This window comes from Euprymna scolopes, chromosome 7 (genome assembly GCF_053919585.1).
Source record: "Euprymna scolopes isolate OS-2025 chromosome 7, ASM5391958v1, whole genome shotgun sequence".
NCBI classification, from domain to species: domain Eukaryota; kingdom Metazoa; phylum Mollusca; class Cephalopoda; order Sepiida; family Sepiolidae; genus Euprymna; species Euprymna scolopes.
In genome coordinates, this window is record NC_136488.1 from 39,833,290 (window position 1) to 39,852,257 (window position 18,968).

Consider the following 18,968-nt stretch of genomic DNA (forward strand, 5'->3'; position numbering starts at 1 on the left):
ATAAAATGCATGAAACATGTGATGACTGAGACAACAATAAAAGGGAAGAAAACGAATTTGTGTGTTTAACAAAAATTAAAGTTGCTATTTATTTTAAACTAATAGTTGTAGTTAATAGTCTTTAAAATTACAGTTTATGATTTAAGGAATAAAGTTATTGATTTTTTTTATGTTGACAACGATCAAAATTTTGGATGAATAAGATGCTTATTATTGGTATTCATTTACCTAATATCTTTCTAGTTAGAATTATTCCTAGAAAGGCATTTGATACTTAGAGACCATGTGAAGGTTGCTAACATCCCTATATGATAGTCTCTGTAACAAACTTGTGTTGCTGCTGCTGTTTCGGTCATCATTGTTGATGGTTAAAGCTGGCAAGAGGTGAACTGTAGATAATGATGGACAGACAGACAAGACAAGAAACTGCTAATGTTGTTATAATAGACGAGCTCTGATTATCGTCATCACCATGTTGTAATGGTAGTGAGTGTACTGAAGACGGCGTGATAGTGGAAGAATGATGTAGGTTGTGCTGGCAAAGGTTCTAGTAGCAAGTTGTTACATGAAGTGATGAGGATCGAGGGAAAGCTCAAATGCCTTTTGAGTGGAGAAAAAAAAGAAAAAAATGCTTTGATGGCACATATATATTCTGCATAAAGCATGTACAAAATGACACTATGTGCAGAATAAAATGAAACTTTTAATTCCTGCGACACGGCAATTATTCAAAGATCAAACATCTGGTTTTGTCCAGAGTGCTGAATTGTGGAAGGGAGCAGGGCACAAGATCCTTTCGCTAGATATTTTGTAGTGCATATAAATGTTCACCAGTGGTCGAAGTTACTAGTGTCATTAAGTATGTGCTGTTGAAGATGGTGAAGGCAAGTGAATCTGCACTGTTGTTGGTTGTGTCATTAAAGTTGATGAGTCCCTTATTGTAGAGTTAATAAATATCCAATTGTCAATCCTCATCTTAAGAATAGTTGAAATCAAGTGGGTTTGCATGGCTGTTAGAATGCAATGTTTCCAAGTAAGTCTGCAAATTTTAATAGACAAGTGTACGTGGATTTGCATAGTTGTCATAAATACATTGTTAATGAGTACTCTTGTTGTGAAGTTTATCAGCGAGCATCAAGTCGTTGAGTAATAAATATGCAACTTGTTTTAAGCTGGCGAGGCTTCTATAATGTTCTCAGTGATGATCTGGTTGATTGAATTTCCAAGCATTTTTTGTACTGGATGAATGTCTGGAAAAGTTCGGTCATGATCTTATTTCTGGAAGATGCTGGTAGTCCTTGAAGCGTGACGTAGATGTTTGTTGAATCTGACTTTTTACAGCATATTCAGTCAATGACGCTTTAAATAGTTGCTTGCTTTGGCTGGGTATTTTTTCTTTTTTTCTTTTTTTTTTTTAAATAACTAGTGAGTCATGTTTGGGTAATTTTTCTCTTGAGTTGTTGCTGCAGGACATCGAGTAACACATTTTTATTTAGTATATAGAAAATAGATAAGTATTAATATGTATTTTGTAATAGTTGCACATGTGTATAGATAAGACCAGATGATTGACCTTTTTTATGCATAACACAAGTTTCTAAAAGTGATTACGTTTTTGATAAGTTCTGATTGATATATTTTGTTGAAACGATAATCATGATCTAATATATAAAAAAAACTTTTGTATTTTCTGTGTGTGTACATGCATGTGTTTCAAGCTGAAAGTTAGAAACTACATAAGATGCACTTACAAACCTTATATTATCAGATTCAGTATGACTCCATTCCGGTAAAAAAAAAAAAGCACTGTCTTTTCAGATCACCAGAGACCAAATTAATGTGGTTGAGTGATGTAAATTGTTAACTTTTCATTTTTACTGGTATTAGTTTCAGTGTTATTTTTTAAACAGTCAGATTTTCAGCTTTCTATTTCTTGCTTTCTTTTTATCTTTCTGTTATATTGAAGCAGTTGGGAAATTTCAGAAGAAAGATTTTACACACTTTTTAACGCTTTCTTTTAATTATCCATGCCTGCACTGAGTATTCCTTATATAGTGTAATTGTCAACTTAACAAAATAACCAAAATAAGAGATGGCAAGTTGTGGGCATTATGTTGAGTATTGCGTTTGTTCATCCATTATGGTAATGACAAAAACATTTTTACTTGAGTGATTATTTAAAAATATAGCAATCAATATTGTTATATTGATTTTTATTTGCTTATTGTTTTGTATTTTTTTTTTCATGGTTTGTCGAAGAACTTTATTCAAATGAACAAATATTTTAAGGAAACGTTAAATTATCAAAAACTTTGATAAAATTTGGCTCATAAGTAACAATTTTTTACAGAAAAACATTTCATTTTAAAGATATAAGAAAATATAATATCAATACTGATTTTAGATAGACAAATTAGTATTTTTTGTTTGCTTACATTATATTCGCTAGTATTTTTCATTACCATTAGTGTGCTTCCGTGGTTGGTAGTTCATCTATACAAATGAGATTCTTTTCTAGTGTGTGGAACTTTTAACACATTATATATCTACTAACAAATTTTCAACACATTATATATGCTAACAAATTTTCAACACATTATATATGCTAACAAATTTTTAACATTATATATGCTAACAAGTTTTTAACACATTATATATGCTAACAAGTTTTTAACACATATATGCTAACAAGTTTTTAACACATTATGTATGCTAACAAGTTTTTAACACATTATATATGCTAACAAATTTTTAACACATTATGTATGCTAACAAGTTTTTAACACATTATATATGCTAACAAATTTTTAACACATTATATATGCTAACAAATTTTTAACACATTATATATGCTAACAAATTTTTAACACATTGTATATGCTAACAAATTTTTAACACATTATATATGCTAACAAGTTTTTAGCACATTATATATGCTAACAAATTTTTAACACATTGTATATGCTAACAAATTTTTAACACATTATGTATGCTAACAAATTTTTAACACATTATGTATATCAACAAATATATGCAACTGAAGTACTTTTGGTTTTGCTTAAATTATGTATCTAGTGTATTGTATATTGGATTTGACACAGACTAAAATATATTAATTTAGTATAGACAATGAAAATGAAGAATTAAGATTCTGAGAGTTCGAAGAGATTGAGAAATGTTCCTAAGTGAATTAGTTTTTTTTTTTTTGTGTGTGTGTGTGTGTGTGTGTGTGTGTGTGTGTGTGACAAGAAATAAAGTATGTAAATTTGTTTTTGATGGCACTACATGCATGTCTCTGTTTTGTTAAAGAATACATGTGTATTCATTTCAACTGGCACCATGTGCATTTATGCGTGTGTGTAAATGAATCACCATAAAGGTGTGCGTGTGCGTTAGTATGTTATTGTTTTGTTTGTGAAAGTGTATGTAACTATGTACATGTGTATTCGTTGGATGGCGTGTATGTGCTTTGTCAGGCATTGTTTAAAAGTCTGAAAATCTCATTTGTCTGTTAAGGCTCTTCAGCCAGAGAATGTGTTAGATCAGAAAAGTTTAACTTAAATAGCATTTAAGTTCACATATCAAACTTTGATGCTGACTGGCAAATTCTCATGTTTTAGTGTGCCATGTTATCATTGGCATTATAATAACATATTTTGCTATGGTTTATTTACAAAATTATGTAGTACCACCTAGATAACTGTGAAAATTGAAACTGGTTTCAATTATGACCAGGATGGGGGAAGCAAAAGCGTAGTTTTATTGAAAAAATATAAAAAATTATCAAAATAAGTAATACAATGTACAAAACAAAAAATCCTTTAACCCTTTTTAAATGCAAACGCTTACCGAAATAAACGTTTTAAAAAAATATGATGGGGGGAGGGGCTGGTCGTAAAATAAATTGTGACAATAGGGGGAAGGTCATTGTCTGCCTGGTCGTAAAAAAAATTGTGCCAATAGGGGGAAGGTCATTGTGGCCGGGAGAAGAGAGGAGGGATTATAAGAACGTGGGGGGGGGAAGGTCAGCGTTAAAAAAAATATAAATTAACGGAACTTGGGTGTCATCAGTCAGAAGTGAAACCGAAAGCAAAATTTTGTAAGCAAAGAAAAAAAAAAAAAACGATGTTTTTCACGTGTGGATTCTCATAACTGAAGTTAGTAACAGAATGCTCTTCTCTATGTGTCCACAATTACGTAGATGTTATAATGTCGCAAATTTAGCTATTTAAAACTAAATAACATATCGACGATTCGTGTATGCGCAGTTTGCAAATCGCGTCGAAAACCAAGTTTTTATCTGACCCCCCCCCCCTCACATCAAACAACGATATTTCTACACAAAATAATGTACGATTTTTTCCAATTCTTAGATGTTTTGTCAGAGAGATTACTCTTTGTAACAATTCCACGTTCATGTGTGTATGATGCAGATGAGAAAAGTTTTTAGTGGACATACGAATACACGCACAGATGTTTGAGATTTATATAATAGAAGCGAGTAAGTTAAAAATAAATAAAAAATATTTGATATATCCAAAGGATTTAAAATTAAATTGTGAACACAGAAGAACACAAGCTATATTTCTAGATTTAGACATAAACATTATTTATAAAATGTTTGATAAAGAAACTTCTTGCCCTTTCAAACAGTTCGTATGCTGCATAAAAATAGTACTTGCCCTATATGTATATGTTTTAACTGAGCATTATGCCCGAGTTTTTGAGAATAGCTTAGGTTACCTTAAAATGAATAGATTTTATACCTCCAGTTTCTAGCTTAGTTTTAAGAATGATTAAACAAATATTTAGACAATTAAGTGAAGCATTTGCTCGTTATCCTGATATGTATAATCAAAGTAGATTAATGGAGGAAATCCAAATAATGTGTAATGTATCTAAACAATACATTAAAAAACATGTGTATATACATATTCATATATTTTTTTAAAAAATAATATATATAAAACTATTATTAGTAAATGTTGTAAATATATAAAAAATAAAATATTGATAACAAACAAGACAAGGTGATAAATAGTATAATGGATTCATCCAAATGCTATAAATACAGCAGCTTTGTAAATATTTTCCCTTCCGGAAACAAATACGGATGACACGGATAAGGAAAACATTTTTTATAACATGAATAGGTTACCATAATTATTCTGGGACAAAAAAAGACGGCATTCAATATTCACCACATTTTTGTCCTGTTTTTGTGTTTGATCGATGTAATTTAATGTTCTGTTTTGTTTTTAAATTCCCAAAATGGTATTTTATGGTAAACAACTGACGATCCTTGGAATAACATTAGGACTTTTGTCGGATTCATGAAAACAAATTTATTCAGCGATTACAGAAGATCAATTACTAAATGACAAACTAATTTTCCAACAAAGAACTAATTTTTTTTTTATTTTTATAGTTTTAAAGGTTACAAAACTTTTAAGACTTACAAATGGAGTCAAAGTTGTCTTTGTAACTGGGTTTGAATCTCCCGACCAGCAGGAGTTGCCACCTCCTACATTGATGATTGCGTAAACATGAAATACTAGTGTCTGTAGATATAAATAAATTATTATTTAATTATATATAACGGAAATATCAAACAAAGGTACAAATATTTTTCAAAGGTTAAATAAAAATAAGACTGAGGGGAAGTCTTTAAAAACAGATGATATTTTTTTTTCATGGTTAAAGAAAATACTTTCAACGGACAACTATGAAATTATTGGATAGACATCATAAAATTTAGAATCTTTTGAAACATAACGATTTGAATTTTGAAGAGTTTAATTCTTTTGATTATAAATTAGGAAATTTTCTGTCATACCTCTGTGTGTATGTTAGGTAGGAATTTATTACTGTTAAAGTGTGCTCCACTCAATCATAGAAATTTTTTTTTTATATGACTGAGTGAAGCACAGTTTAACAGCAATAAATTTCTACCTAACATACACACAATATTGAGTGCATACGAATCTGAAAATTTGAATAAGTTTATAAAGGGTGTGTGTTTTTTAGAGTTGGCAAACCTAAAATAAATCACAGAAAAATATTTTTATTATACAAATATGTGATTTCTTCCAAAGATTTTGTATTTATTATTTAAATTTTAATCATATGGACAAAGTGACCAGCTGACTGGTCAGTTTCATGAAATTATTTATATATCAAATATTTCTTTTAGTAAATTGATCATATCATTTGCAAACACTGCTTCATAATGAATTGTCAAACTCAAAATAACCGATAGTTGCCAAATCTGCAATTAAAGAAAATAGTATTATCAATTTAAAGTTTGACACCTCCAAAAAAAAAAAGCATCCTGTATATGTGTTTTAATTAAAAGTTAGTAATAATGTAAATTGCTCCTTTGATAGCTGAAAAATTTTCAAGAACTCTGAAAAGAACTGACCCAAAAATTAAGTTTTCTCTTGCTCTTCACTAAAATTTTTGAATCATTAATAAATCTACTGATAGTTTACCACTTTAAAAATGCTAAACTTCTCTCTGTCCAATACAATGGATTTTGACTATCCTGTTCTATTTTGGATATCCTGAAGGTAATCTCTGAATGAATATACTATACACTGGATAAGTCAGGTTAACAAGGTCTGGTATGAACGTTTTCTTAGGAAAATCAACTTATATGGTCTCACTGGACGAATATTTGATATAACCAGAACTTTCTTAGCTAAAAAAAAAAAATTCAGGTCATTCTTGATTGCTATTCAAACCTATATTATTCCTGATCTTGTTTATGCAATCGCATCTGAGATGATTACAACACACTTATTTCTGCCATGAGGGTAACTCGAATGGCCACACAAACAAGGCAATGGTCAAATCTTTGTAAAATAACCTCTCTGTAGTAGAATGAGCCAAAAAATAGATGGTCACATTTAATGCTACCAAAAAAAAAAAAAAGAAAAAAAAGCTGCCTTAAATGTTAGGCATTTTCTAGAATCGGAAGGATTCTAGGTATCAAGTTTAGTAGCATTATATGTTAATTTTAATCTTCATAAGGTGACATAAAAGTCCTGCAAATCTGTTCTGTTTGAGGAATTCATTTTACTCTTCCTAGGATGGATATTCATCTAGTATATCATAAAGTTATCTTAATTAGATTTTCAAAATGCGACCTGCACGCAAGCTAGCAAATTGATATTGGATTGTGTCTAGCTAGTGAAATATAGACCTTTTCGATGTATGCTCCTTAGATACAAAGAAATTCTATTTGATTTATTCTGTCTGACGATACTTCTTCAGAAATAAAAATTTAGAGGTTCAAAATGGCATTTACATTCGTTGAGTACATACCTATTTAAACCATTCTTTTCATTTACATTCAAGCAAACATCTACTTTCTTCCAATTAGACATTAATTATTTACTTGATTTTGGAAATTAAATGAAAAACATAATTATGCACGAAGATACAATTAACATTCACAATCTAATTAATAACTCTAGTATAAATTCATATCAAACTCAATATTTTCTCTACCAAAACAAATTTGTCTACATTCAACTGCACAATATTGCCTATTGTAAAACTACATTCTGTATTTCTATTAATAAAAATATTGTTACTCAAGTTTTTTGCGTGATAATGTCAAAAAACATACCAAATTCGATTTTTATCTAAATAATTTAGGTGATTCAAATAAACATTAGCCATAAAAAACTTAATTTATTCACAATGAATATTTATTATTTCTATTTATTTTTTTAACTGAATCTTTAAATGTTATTGCAAAAGTGAGAAATATTAAAACGATGCTATGTGACAATAGGTGATTATGCCTGTTATGATGCCTTATATTCTTTTTTGTTTGATAATTTGCATATCAAAGTTGATCAGAAAGATTTCTTTGCCGGTTAAACCCATTAATTTATTTAGTCTCCTAGTTATTTGCCTCCTCACAAGGGTAAAATTTACTTCATTTATTCATATTTACTTATTTTTAATTTTAGTCCGACATCCTTAAATTTTTTCTTTTTACTAAAACAAGACAACCTCCCCCCCCCTCCAGAAAACAAACCAAATATTCTCATTGTCTTATTTTTTTAAGTCGCATCATTTAGTTGTGCTTGTCTCTCATTTACACTTAATTTTTATGACTCGATTATTTACGTCAGCATTCAAAAACATAAAATAAAACAGTTTTTTTTAATCCTACTTAAATTGAATCAAGAAATTCTGCTCATCCGAATGCATTTTGGTTTCTTCTTAAATGAGTTAACTATTTTAATCACTAATTTATTCATTTTATTGTGACTATTAACTTGAGAAAAAAAATGAATCAGTGATCCTTCAGAATTCAGAAACATTTAAATTCTCAGTCAATTTAAGTTTTAAAATTCTCATAAAATATTTATGTATTGAAACTTTTGGACGGTAGTTACATCCAATAATTTTATAGAGATGGTACCATTACCATAAGTTACATATATTTTTATGACACTTTTGGTTTATTTAAAAATTAATGACCAAAAAGTACCATTTTAATTAAATATTCTTTTAAAAAAAAAAAACTTAAAAAAAAACGAATCAAACACAAGTGGCATAGTTTAAAAAACAAAAATAAAGAACTTAAACATGAAAATAAAAACTTCCAGGCAAGATCTAGCATCCACAGCCAGTTATATTATTCTAAATGTTATTCATTATAGTTACCGGTTACATATGTTTCATGCGTATCTGTTATTTGAACACTTTTTTTTCAGTCAATGTCCATATATGGAATCTCCATCCTTGATCAATGATTTTTATTTTTATTTACATTTCGATAGTTTGAGTTTAGCTTGTCTATAAGTATTCTATTTAAAAACGATACATACAGTATCTGCTTGGTGTACAGGGCTTTCATCGGCCTGGAATGTCATTTCTAGGGTAGAAACTGTCTTATATTGTCAAATCGAATCTTCAAATTATTCAGTATTGAGGGGGAAATACAATTCACGGATTCAGATCAAGTGGTGCTTGCTTTTTGTGTTCCTCCATAAAAGATAATCTGCATTCATAAAATACTTTATATTAGCTCTTGTAGAAACGACAATCAGGCTTTTTTTAACTTGTTTATGATATATATTATAGTTATGGAATTAATAGTCAAACATGATAAAAAAGGAGCACTGAAAATTGTTTATATGTTCATCTCTGTTTCATCTTCATTCCAAGACTTCATCAAAATCATTGCTTTTAAAGAAAAACAATTTGAAAATATGTGATGTGTCTAGGAACAGAACTTACATTTAGATCCAGTTATTTTATACCCCATTTCTTACAAAACTTTGTATATAAGAAAAGTATTTAAAAATTTATATATATTCCACTTCATATATACATCACATATCTTGAATTTTAAACGTCTGTTTTGTTTCAAAAAAGAAAACATCCTTTCTACATCATAAATGCACCATGTATTTTCAGCTTTTGATTTTGAATGGGCTGCAAGAGATTATATATACATAGGCTATGAGCTTGACTTTTGATCCTAACCTTGAAAAATAGTGTGTACCATTCCTAGATGGTGATTATCATTGTCAGGTTTGGTCATGATCGGTTCAGTGATGTAGGCTATAGGAGAGTTGTACACAGACACACACGAACGCTACTACTTTATATATATATATATATATATATATATATATATATATATATATATATATATATATATAGTTATTCACAACTCTTAAATGCAACTAGACTATTACCTGCTCCAACGAGGGATCAAACCTATAACCATCTTGTTGATATTTGATGATTCTGTTTGATTACAAGGTGGGTTTTGTTGGTAAGTGATAGCTCAATGCTTGATATAAACATTGTTAGCCACCAGACAATGCCACATTCGTTTATTTGCAAAAAGCTTTGCATTATATATTTTCATCAAATATGTATTTTGATCTTGTACTCTCATTCTAATAAAAAAAGGGTGCTTTTTCAGGTTTTCTTTTCTTACATATTTTTCTCGTTCTTGTGCAGATCAGTTTTATTTTTTCTTTACTCTCATTCTTTTCCTATATATATATACGTACATATATGCACACTTATTGCGATTTCTGTTTTTGATATGGAGAAGGAATAATGCATTGCGAGTGGATTTGCTTTTCTATGATACGAGTTTCACTCTAAAAGAAACTGACCTGACCTTATATTTTGATCTTTCGATTGATCAGATATTTTTCAAATTTGTACTTTTGCTTTTCATTTTTTTGTTTTTTCCTGTTATTCTCTTTCCCTTTATTCATTCCCCCCCCCTCTCTCATATTATCATTTTTTATATTTCTTGTTCTTCTATCAGCACGTTTTTACCTTTTGGATTATGTTCAGTTGTTAAAACACACCTTCGACTGAACTTAGTCACACTTTGATTATCCTGACAAATACAATATTTATCGTTTAATTGCTGCTTGATTATAGTAAAGAAGATAAATTCCTACACCAACAACTTTTCAATGCTTGCTTTTTAAAGTGTGTGGGGGGTTATATATATATATATATATATATATATATATATATATATATATAAGGATGTTTGATATTTAATCTGTTAAATAGGAACCTCCCTCTGAAAAAGCACAATGTCATACTTCTCACATAACTCTTGTTTGTGCAAACATGACAGACTTATAATACTTGTATTGATCTTTATCGTTTTCAATAAAATATGCCTGGCAGGTCTTGTTCAACGAATATTTATCAATACATAATTCTGCCTTGATTACATAATACGCCGGTATCATAACGGTGAATCATAACGAGTCAGCTATTGCAAACTGAATCAACTATGGTGTTCACTTGTCAGTTAAATAGTTCTTGAATATTTCACTATAGCCGACTTGGTCTATAAAAACCGAATTTTCTGTGGAAAACTGAATCCAGTATATTATATAACCAAGAAAAAATTTTGTATCAAGATATAAATAAAATATGCTCTTGTTTCAGTAATTGAGTACTCTGGTCAGTATTTCTAAAAAATACTCTATCTATCGATAGATAAGGAGATAATAATTAGTTACATTAAAACCTTATTACATTATCATGTCAATAAGAATTATGATGATTGCAATAAATGAAAAGGGAAATTTCACTTATTGTAATCATGATAATCCCTATTAACATAATGTAATAAAGTTCTAATCTAACTTTAATCTCTTTATCTTTTCTTGTAAATGCTCCTCTTAATCAGGTAGAGCTTCATCGATCCAGACAGGTTAGCACTTTCTTTTAAAAAAAAATGTATTTTTTCAAGTTAACTTATATATAAACAGAGAAAGAGGTGTTTAAAAAATCGATGGCATAACTTTGGAATTATGTTCTATATGTGCATATTGGGAAAAATGATTTCTATGGGCTATATTGATAACCAACATGGAAAACCTGGTCAGCATCTTGCAAATGCTGGCTCTTCAACCATAAAATTATTCAAGATATTATTTTAAAATACTTTTAGTTACTTTTTCATAGATTGAAAAATTCCACAATTTTGTAAGTCAATTAAATTTTTGCAATTGCCATAGTTGTTTGCTTCCAGGAATTTATGCAGGTCTTCACACAGAATTTTGATCTTGCTGGTATTATTAATGTTCTCATAGGAACTATCAGTAGTTTACCATTAAAAAATGAGGATTTAAAAATAAATCATTTTATCATGGAAAAATGAGGATTTAAAAATACAAGTCATTTTATCATGGTTCTCCAGCAGTTTTAATTACACCATCTCTCTACAAAACGTCGGCAGTTAGGATACCAGATCCCATTTTTATTTTGAATTAATCGTTTCCTCACATTTTGATATTTATATAATATTTCGTTTGTTCCTTCCTTAGTTAACCCATACGTTATGCTTTGAAAAAGGCTAAATAAAATTTTTTGAAGGTCAAACTGCTTCAAAAAAGGTTCAATTCACTAAATTTTGCTTTTAAAAGTTCAGTCTGTCAACCCTGGGCAAGAATATGAGTGATATTGCATTTTTTCTAAATTTTTTTTTTTTTTTTACATGGTAGTTACCACTTATCAAGGCCCAGAAGCCACTTGGGAATAAGGGTTATTGCGTGTACAGTAATCAATGGGATAATATCGTAGTAATCGTTAGTAATGGAGATTTGATAAAGTGTCTTACTTAAGGGAGCGGTTTATCAGGAATTTGTTTATGTTGGACTTGAAGACATCCAAGTTGTAGTCAGGTGGGAAACTGACAAACGGAAGAGAGTTCCACAGGCGTGCACTTCTAAGAAAGAAGATTTGTTCATGGAATCTTTGTTTTGATTTAGGCACAGATAAAGAATGGGGAAAATTATTGACAGTGGTTTCAGCTAGACTGGTGTTTTCGTGAAAGATTGGCGAGGGGGGGCAGAGATTGGAGCTCAGACAAGTACTTGCTATGGAAATAATGATAAAACAAAGACAGGCTCGCAACGTCTCTTCTGTGGGAGAGAGACTGCAGGGAAGAGAAAAGGGCATCTCCTACTAGGCCATGAAGTCTATTTTGTACTCTGTCAAGGCAGGATAGGCTTTTTTAGCAGCTTCTGTCCAAATGTGGCAGTAGTACTCCATCCTTGGACGTACTTAGCTTTTATATAGATAGAGAATTGCATCAGCAGTGAGATATCTTCTGGAGCGGTAGAAGGATCCAACTATTTTTCCAGCGACCCCAGCAACAGACCTGATGTACGTGTTCCATTTCAGGCCAGGAGCAAAGGTCAATCCCAGAAGCTTATCAAAACATGGAGCCTCCCCTAGACGAGAGCCATCCATTTTAATTGATGCCAGGTGGGGATCAGAGCATTGATGATGTAAAGATAGGAGATTGGTTTTAGATGCATTAAAAGTAACCAGCCACCTCTTCCCCCACTGTACCATGCGCACAAGATCAGAGGAGTAAGAATCAGAGAGAACTTTGTCATTTATGGACTTTGATGTGTTGCCATAGGTGGTTGTGTCATCAGCGTAGATGTCAACGAATGATTTAAGTATGTGCTTTGGGAAATCATTGATGTAGATCAGGAAGAGAGTTGGGCCCAGGATGGACCGCTGAGGGACTCCAGCATTAATACTGTGGGCCTCTGATTTCTGCCCATCAACCACTACTCTTATGAACCTATCAGAGAGAAATGATTTAATAATTGAGAAAACATTTCCAGTAATACCGTAGCTGGAAATCTTATTAAAGGCCTTTGATATGTGAAGAGCAATTGCCCTAGAAAGGAAGCCTTTACTGAGAGATTCACTAATCCTATGAGATATAACCATTAGCACATCTGCTGTAGATCTAGCAGAATGGAAACCATTTTGCATGTCACTAAGAAGGTTGTTTCTGCTGAGGTGGTTGACTACTTCTCTATTTAATATGGATTCCAGCAGCTTATTCATTACACACAGGAGACTTATTGGTCTGTACTGAGAGGGAGATGACTTATCACCTGAATTCTTAAATACAGGGCATACTAATGAGGTTTTCCAAGGTGTTGGGAAACACTTCTTAAGGCAACACTTAAACAGTTTTATAAGTATGGGGGCAAGTTCTGGTTGAAGCTTTTTCAGCACTATAATTGGAATGCCGTAAGGGCCAGTTGCTTTACTGGAATCAAGGTTCTTGGCTAGCTTGGCGATATTTGTATGTTGCATAGCGTGTTGTCTGTTATAGGAGGAAATACGGGGAGTTGATGGCTTTCGTTGCATATGGTAGAATTAGCTGCAAAGTTCTTGGCAAATAGTTTGACCTTGTCTGATGGTGACGAGATGACCTCAGGTCCATTGATGATGGTTGGGATAGAACGCACGCTTCTGTTCAGGATCCTGTTTGCTATTTGCCAAAACTGGTGGGAACCAAGCCGTTGCTCATGATGGGGAGCTGGGGCCATTGCTTCGTGAGTGAACTCTCCTGGTTGACAGCATGACCCAGCCAACATTATCTTTTTATGAAGCTGATTTGTCAGAATGAGACAATTTGACAGCAGAAACATAAGGTGTTTGAAAGAAAGTGCTACCATCAGACACACAAGATACAATGCAGACAGTGGTGATCAGAAGTTTCTAATTGTCTAGCGTCTTCCATATTCATTGGCCAGGCCTTACTGTCATAAATTAGGATCGTTCACACCAGTGCTTAAAAGATGATTACTTTAGTGCTGCTGTAATACTATCAACCCCCCCCCCCCGGGCATTAGCAAGTTAAAAAAAAAAATAGGAAACTTGTTTATCAGCAGAACAATAGAAAGAGAATTGCTCACCAAGGTACACAAAGGAAGGTGAATAAGATTATTAATGAAGATGTGGAGGACAAAAGACCGGACATAAAGGTCCATATTTTTAGAGTTGACAGTCAGTTTTAAGTGTGACAGTGAATTTTACAAGTTTTAGGTTTAAGATGGTTGAGGACAGTTGTGAGTTTGTCATAGTTGTAGACAGATTATGGCTTGGATCAGATTGAGAGAGCTTTAAGAGATCAAGATGAGCTGACATCAACTGACAAACATGGCCTCATCAGAATGTAGATGTGAACCTCAGCGTAGTCGATGGTGTATCTCTCTCTCACACACTCACACACACACAGAATGCAACTAATATTTGTAAAATGTTTTGGAGCTTTTGTGTTTTTGTTTTTTTTTAATTTTATTTTTTATACTTGTGAACATGTGTGCGCCCTTCTTGGCAGCCATCAATGTGAGACAAGGAGGATAGATGTTTTGTCTGTTCAGGCAAAGCTGTGAGTACTTTCTGTCTTTAAAGCACTTATTTTTATATCAATTTCTGAAATAACATGCTGAAGTTCATCTATAGCAAATTGGACATGAGTAAATGTTTCACAAAGTAACTGGGTATCATCTGTATTGTCTAAGTCTTTGGCAGCAAAGTTGTGATCAAAAGTGACACAGGAAAACTATTTTAAGGCATTTGAGATGACCAAGTCAGTGGTGTAATTAAATAATTGAAAAGAGTTATTGAAAGAACATGTCCTTGCTGACTGTCAGACTGTATTTCGAAAGGTTCTGAAACTCATTTTACATACATATACAGGATTGTATTAAGCAGTAATATATGCTTTAGGAAGACTGGGAAGTTTGGGCAGAATACCGTCTGCTTGCATAACCGGTTATGATCAACAGTCGAATGCAGTAGTGAAATCAATGGGACAGATGCCTATCCTTTACTGGAAGCACTAACGGTGTTCAGAGATTCATTTTAGGGTGAAAATTTGACTGGTGCAGCCGCAACCTGGACAAAAACCAGATTAGTTTTCTCTTGTTCTAGAGTTGTGTTCTAATTGGAATCGTCTCAGAAGAATCAAAGCAAATATTTTAGCAGACACTTTGATCAGACTGATACGATGGTAGCTGTAGGAACCCTTATCACCTTTCTTAAAGAAATGTACCAGTGTTGCATCTCTCCAATCTTTGGGCAGAATTTCAATCTCCCAGATCCCATTGAAAATTTTCTAATTTCATTTCCCCCCAAAATAAAACATCTTTTATAATTAACAATATCCTTGCCCTTATCCTTTCTCCATACTTTTCTTGTGAACATCTTAGTTGATCTTTACCAAATTATGCATGCATTAATATTCAAAAATAGTCTATTCAGCTGGAAATGTATTATCTAACATTTGATAATAAACAAAACAATACCCATTCAATTTGTATTTAACTATGAAAATGCGATTTAAAATTTAACTTTGATACACTACATTTTGCTTTAAATAACATAAAAACTTGCAAGTTAACCGAAACAAAATTTTAGGCACATTTTCAGCTTTTTTTTTTTTAACAACTGACACGTCAATTTTCATCAAATTTGACTGCCGTTTATTTTTTTAAATATTCAGATAAAAAAAGCAACATTTCTTAAAGATTTAAAGCTGAACTTGAAACAAACTCATTTTTGAGACTGAAATAACATTTTTTTTTTTGCATTGACTAAAGTTTATAAATATTTATTATTAAGTAATTTTTCCCCTATTTCATTGATAAGTATAGCTTTCTATGTAAAATTGCAAATCTTCTTCAGCAGTGATTTAATCCAGTTCTTGATGCACATTTTCCTAAAATATGTATTTGTTTTATTCTTTTTGAGGTGTTCTTTAATACAAATGTGGAATAGTCTGATGGTGTTATCGATGTAGAAGTCCTTGTGGTTTGGATGGAGCAGTTTGCCATTGTTTCTTACTCTTTAGGAAATTTTGTAATGAAGGATTAAAGTTTGCAAGATTTTGTAATAGAAGATACCTACTCACATAAGCAACAGTTCCTCTGTTTAGACTGTCAGGTGACAGAATCGGGGAAGGAAAGAGAAGAAAAAAAGTTTGTAGATGGATACTTTATATTCATGTAGCATTAATTTACATATGAGGGGAATAGTAGTTATAAGAAGGATGAATTGGAGAGGACAGAGTCAAGTTTTTTGACAGCTAAAAGAAGGTATAGACGTTGAGAGGTAGTGTTTTGAATTATAATTTAAGTTAAGGAGAGTTGGTTTGAATTGCGCCATTAGTGAGTTCTGACACTTTTTTTTTTCATTACTAAGATTAAATTAATATTCTAGTTTAATACAACAAATTGGCTAGTATACATCGTGGTTCACATTACAAATTCAGCCATTGTAACGTTTAGATTGACTAAATTGCTGCACGATCGATCCCCCCCACCAAAAAAAGAAATTCACAGCATGACTCTTGTAAAAAAAATAAAAAAAAAAATATCTTAAGTGTATATAATAGAAAGAATGAGACAAAGCAAGTTATGTTCAATATTATTATTAAATTGAAATGAGATTAATAAAAATAAAGAGATGCCTCAAGATATGTATCTGACTTATTGGAACTTTTATGTTTTATATAATGTACCCAATTTAACACATTCGTTTTTACTCATTTACAGATTAAAAACTTTGAGGATCTTATTTTGTTTTTTGATTTTTATAAGAAAAATCAAGTTTTGTTTTTTATTTTTATTTTTTTTTTTCAAAACTGTCAAAAATATTTTGTTTATTCAACTATATATTAATGGTTCAATCTTTTTTTAAATTATTTTTTCAGATTTCTTATGATAATCTCAAAATCATGAAGTTTCCAAAGTAGGATTTGAACAACTCTTTTAATCGGACCCCTATAAACTAAAAAGGGTACAAAATGGCAACGGATATTATGTTACCAAAATCCCCTCGCAAGGGAAAGCTTGTGAACCTCCGGGTTCAGTTGCTAGATGATAGTTCTCACATCTTTCTTGTACAGGTAAGTGTATCCTTGTTTCTTTAAATTTCTTCTTATAAAAAAGTATATCAAAAAAAAAGAAAGTATATATTAATGTGTGTAGCCGTTACTATGTATATATTTATACTTACCTGTCGTCTGTCTAAATACATACATAAAAAAATATCACACATGGATCTCCAGCAACAACTATCTTCCTGCTTGCTAGTTCATACATGGAGAGAAGGGAGGGGCATTCGGCAAAAGTGATTCAAACCTGTTGATATATACAAGGGTGAGAAAGTATTATTTTGTTTTATTTAATAACAGTAATAAGACATAATAAGTCGATAAAATTAAAAGCAATTTTTTTTAATTAACTGAAGAATTTCCACAGGTTTTTTAAGTAAATCTATTTTTTTTTAATTGTAAAAAGAATCTTATAGATATTTCCAGATACTTTAGTAGTAGAGTATGGATAAATGACAACTTCAAAGTCAAGTTAGAGTCCCTGGGAATTCTTTCACTCTGTACCTTTTATCATAATGTTTGAGACACTCCAAAGAGTTTTGGTGAACTGTCCATGAGCGTTCCTTTTGTTGCTGATTTAATTATTGCCAATTCTTTGGAATAGCTCAAAGATAAACTGAAAATATGAAAAAAAACAGTTTGAAGGTGTGAAACCAAAGTGGTTGTGTATGGCTCTCGGTTACAATTCCTAAGAAATTAATTAGTATCTTTGTTCTGTGTGTGGAAATGGTGTTGGGTAAAATGTGATACAATCTATTATGGGTTCAATAAAAGTGTAGTGATCTGAAAGGTAAATTAGCCCAACCTGAAGTGTAGAAGATGCTTGAAACATGCACTCTCTATTGACAGTCATTCTCAGAGATGATACTAGATGATAACATTGGGAAGGTAGTAAATTTTTTTTGCTATCGAGGAGATATGTTGAGTGCAAGAGGTGACTCTAAACTTTGTACTATGACAAGAGTGAAGACATCATGAACAAAATTTTGTGAACTGTTGCCTTTGATAAGATCCCTGCAATAATAAGATTTGTTGCAATAAAATAGATATCACATTTAATTCACATTTAATATGAATTGTGATAATAGGCTTAAGTGTCTTGTATTTTGCAGTGAAATAAGCATTAAAACGTAATCGATTTCATGTAATAATTTATGAAAATATGCTTTAAAAAAAGATTTTTACACAAGTTTTAAAAACAAATATTAAAGGAAATGCATCTATGCATGAACTAAAAAACATTGCAATGCATTGTTTCACTTCCATTGAAGATTGTCATGCAATCATTTCTAGTTTTTTTTTATCAAGACATATTCATTATTAGAGGTTGAGAATTTTTATGTTTATACAAAAAAGATTATTAAGCAACAAAACTTTAAGAAAAATGTTGGTGTTTTTCTTGAATGAAATTTTACTAAATGTGCTTACAATGAAATTATAAAAAAATAATTTTGTCACATAAAGGAATCCTATTTAATAAAACCTGTAATCTTTTCCCAAGCCTTCATACTTATGTCATATTCATAGATCATTTAAATCCATTGAATAACAAAAGCCTGACATTAATCAAACTTGTGCTATAAACAATGTTCTTTTAGGAATAGAATTATTCCTTTGCTTCATAAAAGCAAATTTATTTTGATTGTCCACATTCAGTATTGCATAACATAATTCCATTAAGAATGTTTTTTTAATTGATTTCTTTTATTACTGAAATATGAACAATTTTTGTTTTTAT

At 31.1% G+C, this 18,968-nt stretch overlaps 1 protein-coding gene and 1 long non-coding RNA gene across 6 annotated transcripts in view; one reads left to right on the plus strand and one right to left on the minus strand.

The window, feature by feature from the left end:
* Positions 1-18,968, plus strand: part of LOC145279686 (FERM, ARHGEF and pleckstrin domain-containing protein 2-like) — a 324,554-nt gene that overhangs the window by 137,333 nt on the left and 168,253 nt on the right. For all 4 annotated transcript variants that reach the window (XM_080130959.1, XM_080130961.1, XM_080130960.1 and 1 more), the window contains exon 3: positions 17,048-17,242. In XM_080130959.1, coding sequence (XP_079987085.1) covers positions 17,141-17,242 — 102 coding nt within the window. In that variant the 5' untranslated portion in view covers positions 17,048-17,140. The remainder of the gene's footprint in view (positions 1-17,047; positions 17,243-18,968) is intronic.
* The window catches only part of LOC145279688 (uncharacterized), a 204,181-nt gene that overhangs the window by 149 nt on the left and 185,064 nt on the right, over positions 1-18,968 (minus strand). The window contains exon 3 of one of the 2 annotated variants that reach the window (XR_013868428.1): positions 17,353-17,477. The exons of the other annotated variant lie outside the window; for it this stretch is intronic. This is a non-coding gene — a long non-coding RNA (uncharacterized LOC145279688). Of the gene's footprint in view, positions 1-17,352; positions 17,478-18,968 lie in introns of those variants that run through there. 2 annotated transcript variants of the gene reach the window in all.